Here is a 9,813-nt window from a genome sequence, read left to right as displayed (position 1 = left end):
GGCTCTTGTTGCTGATGGCGGGAATGTTGTTTGAAAACAATTTTTTCCGGGAACCGAAAAAGTGGACTTAATGATAATGAGTTTTTACCAGAGCCATAAAGTCCTTTGTATTCCCGTCCACCAACCAATCCTTGGCAGTGGAAATTTAATTAGCATGATAACATTATTTTTAAATGGAATGAGTCTTTGGCAAGGTGTGGCAGGCAAAGACTACCTATTATGCGTCCCAATCCTCAGACACAATTGGCTTTAATTTGAGGTCGTCTTTGTTACTGGAACACTGACAGCCTAAAACAGATGATCCAAATAATGCGAAGACACCACCTTTCACAGTGTTGTAATTAAAGAAGTTCGACTATTCTGTGGACCATTCAAATCCTATTGTCAACTCATTTCGTGTCGTATATGATAGCCTGGAACCATATCTATGCATGAAACATACAGTAAATCCTCGCACATAAGAACCTACAAAAATAGGCAGCCAGTGCGCTCAAATGTCTTCCTGTAAATATCTTTGTAATGTTGCATAAATAACATTGCCAAAATGAAAAAAACAGTGTTGAATGCATCTCTTGATAATGAATCCTAAAATTTTAAATAAGGGATCCTTCGAATAAGAACCTTCATACCCTGAAATTCATCCAAGTACCTTTCCAATAAGAACCCACTTCAGCCTGAACCTCGAAAAAGTAGGTTCTTATATGCGGGGATTTACTGTATGTTTAATTCCATAGAATAAACAATTTCTAAAGTTTTTAGTGTCTAAATTTTCTTGCCACTCACGTTTGTAAATGGAAGGTGTGGGTTTTACATTTGTGAGGTCTTTATTGGGGTTTTTTTCCGATTTTTAATTTAATTTTCGATTAAATGTTTTTTAGGTTTGTGATACTCCATTCAAACGTTTTTCAGACATCAAATATAACCATTTTTACCTTTAATGTCTCATATTTTCTTACATGTTTCTTTTTCCTTTAATGAACAAGCAGTTATCAAGCAACGAGGGCTTGGGTTGGATAAATTTGAAGCGACTTGCAGGCTTGTCAAGGACGCTGTTGCTAATCAGTTGTAAGTTGTGTTATCTTGACTTGAAATTTAGAGAGCCATCTTTTGATTCAAAATTCTTATCCGCGTTTTTAGACAAGAAAACAAGAGGGTGAGCAGAAGATCGACATTACTTCTTCATATGCAAAATAATCTAAAACGACTAGACCTTTTTTTAAAGGATACATTTCAAATTCTTTGCCAATATCTGCCTAGCCGGCAGAAAATACCTAGAAGTAATATGATATTCCATGATGAAATTTTGGTTGCTGTAATTAGCAAAAGTTTCATGTAAAAGATCGATTTCTTTTAGTAGAAGTTATCCAATTCAAGTTTTATGGTTTTAGAAATTAAGCTGTGTTTATATGTTAAAAATTTTCAGCAATGAAGATAAACGAGCCAAACAATTCTACCAAATATGAATCTGTGGGTTTATAAAGTATGGACAATCTAGCCACTATACATGGAATACAACAAAAAAGTAAAATGAAGAAAATAACTTTATTCTACAACTTTTGACTTGCAATCATAGCTGCCATTTGCATTTTGTGCACCACATTAGCAAATGAAACATTATTAAACAGACCGTCACCAAATGCTGATAAAGACTTCAAAAGGTTTCAGTTGACAATCACCTGATTGATGAACTGAAACGATTTGCAGTCACAAACGTTTGCTTTCAGCCTTTTAAACAATTTGGAAATAGAAATCACTTATATAAATCTCGTGAAATATTTCTGATATACAGCTAATATCTGATAATATCACGATGTCGATTTTGATAATTAAATAACGCACACAAACTTGATTTTGCTTTTATTTGTAATTTTTGCACTGATATTTAATAATTATGGTGTGTAATATGATTAAAAGGAGGTTCTTTGCTTACACAATGATGCTGGTGAGACGATATGTAAGGATCTGTACAATGAAACAACGTTTTCAAATTATCCTTGAGAAGCTTGATTAAGTATTATTATCATGTACCAATCAATCTTAGTCATATTTCACTACTAACACTAAATGCAACTTACAAAAGTATCTAAGGGTCATAGGGCTTATAATTTGATTGTAGTTACGATAATTTAACGCATTTCAAGAAAAGACTTTCAAAATTGTATGAAATAGCTCCACAATTATCAGATACCATTTCATAGCTTCACGCATAATTTAGTTATCACTCTTGCAATACTTTTTTGTTTATCAATGATTTCATCACCTTAATTATGTATACAGCAAACATTTTACGTACGTGTTAAGCGTTTTGATATAATTTTCAGTAAAATATCACTATCGCAAAAATTTCTTAAAATTTTGAAGCTACTTGGGAATATTGTCAACTACAAGGGCAACTTAGATGCTTTTGTATCACTCACAGAAAAACATAAATTCTTCGGTTGGTAAACAAAATCTAAGGACAGCTCTTTAGAAGATTTTAAGGAAGAGAAATTAAACATATAGTTTTGAAGATAGTTAAATCATTCTTCACCATTCTTCAGGATTTAAATGACCCTTTTAAAACATTATTTGAAATGCCAATCTCGCTCTTTCTTCATTGTTTTCACTGACCTCTGTATTTTCGCTCTTTCTAAATCAAATTCTTTTTCCTTTGTGCTTTGCTTCAGTTTTTTTATTTCTTTTCTTTTATCGAAAATTTTGTCTTCTAATCCTTTTACGCCTGCTTTTAGCATTTCGATCCTCTTTGCTGCTACAACGACCTTCGCAGCTTCGCGAACACTCAGCTCGCAACTAACCTTCGCTGCCTCGATTCGCCGATTGACGATGTTTCGTTGCTCTGTTTGTCGTAACTTCAGCATGTCGATTCTGTCTTCTAGCTGCTTAGTTCGCCGCAATAAATGCAGCTGTCGGTCATTCTGATGGGTTATTTCACTATGCAAATACCCTTGTCGCTTCTTGCAGGCCATTAGCAGCTTCTGTTTCTCTACTGTCTTTCGACGAAACTGTTCAACTTCGAGCCTTTTCTGCTGGATTTCACCTGTTGCAAAGAGACGGTGATTTGATTATGTTAACATAGGAATTCATTAAGATAAATGAAGTATATAAGTTTTTATTAGTCTTAAAAGTTAGATTTGCGAGTAGTGGTTTTTTATCAAAGCTTTTTATCAAATGCATCACAGACAACGCAAGCATTTAAACGCGGTGCCATACCCAATGCTTGAGAAATAGCAAAGGAATATGAGGATCCAAACAGTTGTTGATTTAGCTACTAAAAGTGATGCTGGATGAAGAGGGTCAAGGGGGCCACCGTCCTTCTTGTACCTTTCCGAGTAGGCAAAGAAGAAATGGTAAAAGCCTTTTTTGGAAGTCCACTTGTATAAGATGCATTAGTAGCAACTTCTTCCCATGAATATTCAAAGGCTGGAGAAAAGGGCTACCATTTTCCAAGCTTTCTCTAATACCAGTTATATCATAGTGACAAATAAACAAATGTGCGAGATTTCACCAAGCAATTGGACTGAGTCATACTTATTTACTTAAAAGTAGTCTTCCTTTCAGATTATCGGACATACAGCATATCTTTTCTGCTATTGTCCGCAAAGTACTGTCAAAGAAATTTTTTAACTCAAAATATCCTTCTCGAAAATTTTTTGTTCTCAAAGAGCCCTAAACTTGTAAGAAAGAATACATCATTCATCATCTTCAGAAAGTCTTGCCTTCCAAGCTTACTTAAAATACTTTGATATTCTTTGTAAACAAATTGACAAGTGGTATATTCTCAGGCTCTCCTTACACTACATTTTGTAACCTGGGCTAAAACCAGGCTTAACCTAACCCGTAAAGATTGGTTCTAGTTCGGTTCATATGCGGTTCAAGTTCGGTTCAAGTTCGGTTCAAGTTCGGTTCAAGTTCGGTTCAAGTTCGGTTCAAGTTCGGTTCAAGTTCGGTTCAACTTGAGTTAAGAAAATCCAGCCTAAACCTAAACTGAGTGTTTGGTAAATCGAGCTCGATGTGAATCAGAAGTAAATGCAAAGACCAAAGAAACTATTTGAAAAGACGAAATGTTTTGTATATAATACACCAATTTTTAATTCTCAACGCAAATAAATGTGCAAACGCATGCGCTGATCAACCAGGGTTGGGCTCAGCTCTTATCAAACCCAGGTTAGAATGCGTCATCTGACGGGGGCTATAACTATTATGCCAGTCAGCTTGAGACGGGGCTTAATTATGTAATTGTCAAAGAAGCAAGCATTGAACAAACCTTCTTTGGTTCTCCATTCCTCTATATATTCATTTGCTTTCCTATTATAGATGTTATATGAATCCAGCCTTGCTTTGATTTCCTGCAGTTTCAAATTCTTTCTCTCAAGTATCTCTAGTTTCGGAATGCGTCTTTCAACAATCATCAAAGGAAACGAAGACTTGGCTGCTGCCAACCTTGCATTGGCATCGGCAGTCTTTTCTTTTGCAGCTTCATACTTTAAATTTTGAACCATAATTCTTTCTGCAATTTTTGCTTCTTTCTTCGCCATTATTGACGTAAATAAGCTTTTTTTCCTTTTTAACACTGGTTTTGATTGCACCTCATCTGCTCTCACTTCTTTGTCATTTTCATTGTCAGTGATCTGAAATAAATTTATGACAATAAAAGCTTATTATAATAGCTTTAAAAAATTCAACAAAGAAGGCTAAAATGGCATTTACGAGCTTCCGGATGAAACATTTTTGGCAAAAGACAGATCTTTTTCATCATTCCTGGGTTGACTTTTTTGACCAATATTTTCAATCTTTTAACCTATTCAGTGCATGACTTTTAACCTTTTAAGGTTTTTATAGATATTGCCTATTCTCCTGAAACATTTATTTCACTTTAAATGTCAGAAGCCCTTTGTCTTTCCAGGTAAATTAAAATTCATTGTGTTAATGACATCAAACGTTTTTAAAAGAAATTTTTTAAAACGATCCCAGTGCAATCCTCAGTTTCCAATGACCGCCAATCTGAGCCCCAATTAGGTGTTTTTTTCAATTGTTTATTTAACTAATTTGATAGTAAGACTCGAGTTGAGTTTAAAAAAAATAAGGGGGGCACTTGTGCTGTTTTCGCCAATTATTAAATTAACAATTTGGCCTAGGGGGCTTTTTATTGTGAAAATTCGATTTTGAAATGAGAAAAACATCGAGAAAAATTGTTCTTTGAATAGGCGTGTCTGTTTGATTAATATTATGTGAAATTTCCTGCGGAAAACCCGATTGAGCCTCCAGTGGAGTTTATCGATATAAAAACTAGTATAGTAGGTTGGGAGCTCATTCGAGGGGGAGATAATAAACAATTGTTAGTTTCAGGATGGGAGATGATTCGAAGAAAGCATTTATGAAGGGGCCATTTGTTGCGTTCTTCTATTCTCGGATTCGAGCTATTTGTATCTTCACATTTGGCAAAAATGGATAACAGAATTGGAACCTTCATGTTGAAATTAGTCTGTGCCAACTATTTCAAATTGTTTGGGCCGTCAGGCTGCGAATTACCCCATTTTCAAAGTTTAGCCTTTACTATACATTTCAATAGAATTTGTTGCTGTAGTGAAATTTTTTCACTGCAGCAGCAAGTTCTGGTCAACTCTAAAGAAATATCTAAATATTCGAAACAAAGTAACATGCGACCGAACGGTCCAAACAACATGAATTTTTCAGTATAAACTAATTTAAAGATGAAGATTTCAATTCTGAAGTCCATTTTTGATAAAGATCCGTATATAGCGAGATACAAAATTGATGACGTCAACTTGAATTCATCAATTCTCTGCTACAAAGCACTTGCCCCTTACAGAGAACCTTTCAAAAACTTAAAATCTTTTGGTGCGTAACTGCTACTAGACACCATAAAAATTTGCAGTTATTTAGTGCATTTAGAAATAAAAATGTAGCAAATTTATTTCTATAAACAGTAACTAAACTAGGGGTATCCATCGTTTAAAAATAATAATATTCACACAATTTCAGGCGCCTTTAGAATTTACATAATGGCATGGCTCCATTACAAACCAATTGCTAGAAACCAACAAATACACCTAAAGAATTATTATTCATATATCAGACAGAGAGAGTTTTTCAAGTGACGTTTTTTTCAAAAATATTTTTACTTTCCATCAACTCAGAGAGAAAGCACAGAAAAATAGAATCTAAAATAGGAGAATGGTTAGCCCCCTAAACAGAGGTTCTTTTCTAAAATGTCTTCAACAATGGTTTGAATGGCTCATTGTAAAAATTTGACAATTTTCACGACAATCTCAGGCTTCAATAACCAGCTCAATTTGCCTAAATGGCCTGAGACCTGCCACCAAAGATCTCCAGCCATTTTCACAAAAACTTAAAGCTTAACCAGTACTCTAGAGCTTGCTTTACTTTGTAAATCGTTCCTCAGAGCGATTGAAATTAGACTCACCTTTAAGCTTTCAAAATAAAACAATGTTTTTTTACGTACTTACATTCCAGCTAGCTTTATTATTTTTGTTAACTGTGTGATTCTGCTTCCTTTTAGACCAGGCTCAGTCGATATAATATCTCTGCTTATCGTTTTGATTTTTTTTTCAATTATACTTCCCACTTCCTTGATCGGACGCTCTCAAACAGAGACTACTCTCGGCTACCCTACAATTCAAAAGATCTGACCCCCCAAACATTTTTGAAAGAACAACTCGCAAATTTCTCTAGCAGAATAATTCCTTGCCTTTAAATAATTCTCTAGCAAAATATTCCTTGCATTTTTGTCCCCTACTCAGAAATTGAAACCTGCCTTTAAGTATCGATGCTTCAAAGCACTTTTTAAAATATTCACCGGTGTCTTGTACTTTTTACCACAGCTCAGGTTTTTAAGAAGAAAAGCTGCTACTTTAGTCTCCTAAATTGATTTGCCAAAGCCAAGGACAATATTCGACTGAGCTATCAGCTGTGATATTTATCAAATGATGAAGAAATATAGCAGTCATAAGGGCTCTATAAGATTTCAATACCAGACGGTTAAAGCAGGGACTCAAAGAATTTCAAATTTGGTGAAATTTGGTAGGAAGAGGGGTGCAGTGGCAGTTGAATTTTTGTTTGAGGGTTCAAAGGAATATTTTTCTAAAAGTTCATACGAATGCTCAGAAATTTTCCGACAAATCTAATTCTCCATTGGGGCTGTAGCCCCCTGCCACCAACAACTCCGCCCTTTGGTTTTAAGAGACATATTGGCAAGAAAAGAGGATACTTTTCAAAACTTCTAGCAAACGTGATTTCAAGGATAATTTTAAGCATGCATGCGTCCACCCGAGCTCTGTCTTTCATAGGTTAAGTGCCGGGCTATTTACACCTAGCAGCTGTACGAATGCAAATTTGAAACCACGTACGCAAAACCGCTAACAAGAACTCAAGAATGCAGTTGAGTTGCGGAAATAGAAAGAAGCAAATGCCTGGTTTTGTAGAGAATTGATTTTACACATTCTTTCATCTTTGGTTTAACCTCTAGAAAAAATACCTGCAAACACTGTTTTAACATCAATTCTGTATGCAGAAGTCTAATTTAAGGAATATAGTTCTTGTAACAGGGGCGGGCGTTTGCCTTAACCTTGATCCCAGTCGTCCAACCAGCATCTTCAGACCATTTTATATATGAGATCTATTCCTAGGGGAATGTTTGCAAAAACCAAGCTGTACCGGCACCAGCATTAATTTTCCGGAAGGGGATCAATACCAAAACCCCTGGAGACTCCCGGCCGTCACACTAAAGTTTTGAGAGAAGAGGGGATATTTTTGTATATGCAAGGCAGAAGAGTCTCTATTTACAGTGTTTACACAACATTTCTTGTTGATACGTGTGAGAAAATTTCATCAAACGTACGTTACCAACCTTGTCACAACGGTTTTCCTCATTGGGGATCATATCATCTTTGGAGCTGATTACATCATGAGAATTCTTCCTAACTTCTTCTTCCTTTTTGTTATCATCAGCAATGCTGTTCTCATCAACAATGCTGTTCTCATCAATAATGCTGTTCTCATCAACAATGCTAAACCTTGCTTCAACATAGCTAGCCTCCTCATTTGTTTCTTCTGTTGCTATTGGTGATGACTCACGCGGCGCATTTCCATTACTTTCTTCTAACTTGTCTTTACTCGCTAAATCATCTTCCTTATCAGAACCAACGACTGTTTTTCTATCATCATCGTCTTCGGCCATCTCATCCGCAGTGATGTAATCTTCAACATCAGTGTTTCGCTCTGAGGAGGGAATCCCCGCCGGGGCTAAGCATGCTTCAGAGACACTTTTCGGTGAATTTCTTATTGTATCGCCGCTCTCAATGCACAAGATGCCATCTTTGTCAATCTTTGAGAGATTTTCCCGACTTCCCCCAAATTCAGAGTTATCATCTGCAGTGAGATAATCCTGTGTTTCGTAGCCTAGTTGGTCAGACAAAGTGGCTGCCTCAGACTTCTCATCCACGTCAAGGTTTGAAAATTTATCGGCAATTTCTCCGTCACGATTTCTTATTTCTCGAAAAACATCATCATCATACACAGGTACATTGTCGCCATCACAGTCTATTTCCGACCGTTCGTCAGCCGTTACGTAGTCATCTTCCGTGTGGTCTGTTTCACTTGGAAGTTCTCTTCTCTCCAGGCTATCCTCGATTTCGCTCATAGCAGCCTCGCTTTGGAATGGAGTCCATCCACCGTAATTGCTGGAGCTTCCCTCAATAGATGCTGGAATGTTCGATGCCGCCAATCGGCCATCTCCTAGAGATTCAGAACTGCCATATTTTGCTGATGCAACACTAAAGTAATCACTCTCCTCCTCTTCAAATGCTTCGTGCTGTTGATCAAGCTGAGTTGCTTCACTAGAAAGTCCATGTTCATTATCAATCAGCAAACTCGCCTCTTTACTTTTTAGAGATTGACAGTCATCCATCTCCATCAGCATCCCTTCAGCTGTTTTATGCTCATAACTGTCTTCATTTAAACTTTCTATATTATTGTCACGACTTACAGCAGCCATTCCATAATATTCTTCATCTTCTTCAAATCCTTCTGCTTTTTGATTTGTTTCTTCAGCACAATATTTGCCATGGTGTTTTGTGTCTGATATCTCTTCAATTAACGTATCCATTATCTCTCCAGGCATTGTCTTCTCATCTAAACTTTCTGTCTTATCGTTCATTTCATTATTTTCAATATTGTTGCCTTTAACTGTCGAACTTTCCAAATAATAAATATCTTCACTCTTTTCTGATATTTCATCCAAAGCCTCGTTTACAGCTGCTGTCTCACCTCTATTTGAATTTACAGCTTCCTTGAATTCATCCTTGTGGCCTTCTGTGTCATTGGATATTTTTAAAGTCTGCCGCAAATCGCTGCTGCTGCACTCGTCTTGTGCTATTTTATCTTCATACTTTATTAACCTTTCTGTGCCGGTATCAGGCATCTGTAAACCATCCTCAACAGATGCAGACGGAACATCATCAACAACTTCACAATTTCTCTGCTCTGCAAGCTCTGGTTGACCTTCACCTGTGTCGGTCTGGATGTCCAATCCACCTGGCCCTTCAGCAGATATCTCCATAATAAGGACAGTAAACAACCCGATTGCAGAACGGCATCAACTTGTTGACAACGCCCGAGGCAGTGATACAGGAAACAAAACGAAAGTTTTGCAAAGTTCAGGCCTTTGTCTAGAATTGTATTTACAAGTGCTCCTGTAACTGAGGTGGGCAGGTGCAGCGCTTTCCGCTAACAAGAAAACAACTGCCACAGCCTAACAATAAATATTTTGTAAAG

The 9,813-nt window shown here is 36.5% G+C and overlaps 1 protein-coding gene across 1 annotated transcript; it reads right to left on the bottom strand.

Annotated features, from left to right (window-relative positions):
• Positions 1 to 220: 220 nt before the first annotated feature.
• On the bottom strand, positions 221 to 9,803 carry LOC135692477 (uncharacterized). The gene is made up of 3 exons (XM_065210610.2): positions 7,889 to 9,803; positions 4,265 to 4,628; positions 221 to 3,037 (listed from the first exon to the last, which is right to left on the bottom strand). The coding sequence occupies exons 1-3, from the start codon at positions 9,596 to 9,598 to the stop codon at positions 2,565 to 2,567; spliced, it is 2,547 nt and encodes an 848-aa protein (XP_065066682.1). The 5' UTR covers positions 9,599 to 9,803; the 3' UTR covers positions 221 to 2,564.
• Positions 9,804 to 9,813: the final 10 nt, after the last annotated feature.

This window comes from Rhopilema esculentum, chromosome 3 (assembly GCF_057945365.1).
Source record: "Rhopilema esculentum isolate cy_ngs chromosome 3, ASM5794536v1, whole genome shotgun sequence".
NCBI classification, from domain to species: domain Eukaryota; kingdom Metazoa; phylum Cnidaria; class Scyphozoa; order Rhizostomeae; family Rhizostomatidae; genus Rhopilema; species Rhopilema esculentum.
This window is presented reverse-complemented; position numbering and strand designations above follow the sequence as displayed.

Coding starts and splice junctions, on each gene's coding strand:
- LOC135692477 (XM_065210610.2), bottom strand. CDS start 9,598: ATGGAGATATCTGCTGAAGGGCCAGGTGGATTGGACATCCAGACCGAC. Junction 4,629..7,888: donor AGGAAAACCGTTGTGACAAG/GTTGGTAACGTA, acceptor AATTTATTTCAG/ATCACTGACAATGAAAATGA. Junction 3,038..4,264: donor GGAATGGAGAACCAAAGAAG/GTTTGTTCAATG, acceptor TCTTTGCAACAG/GTGAAATCCAGCAGAAAAGG.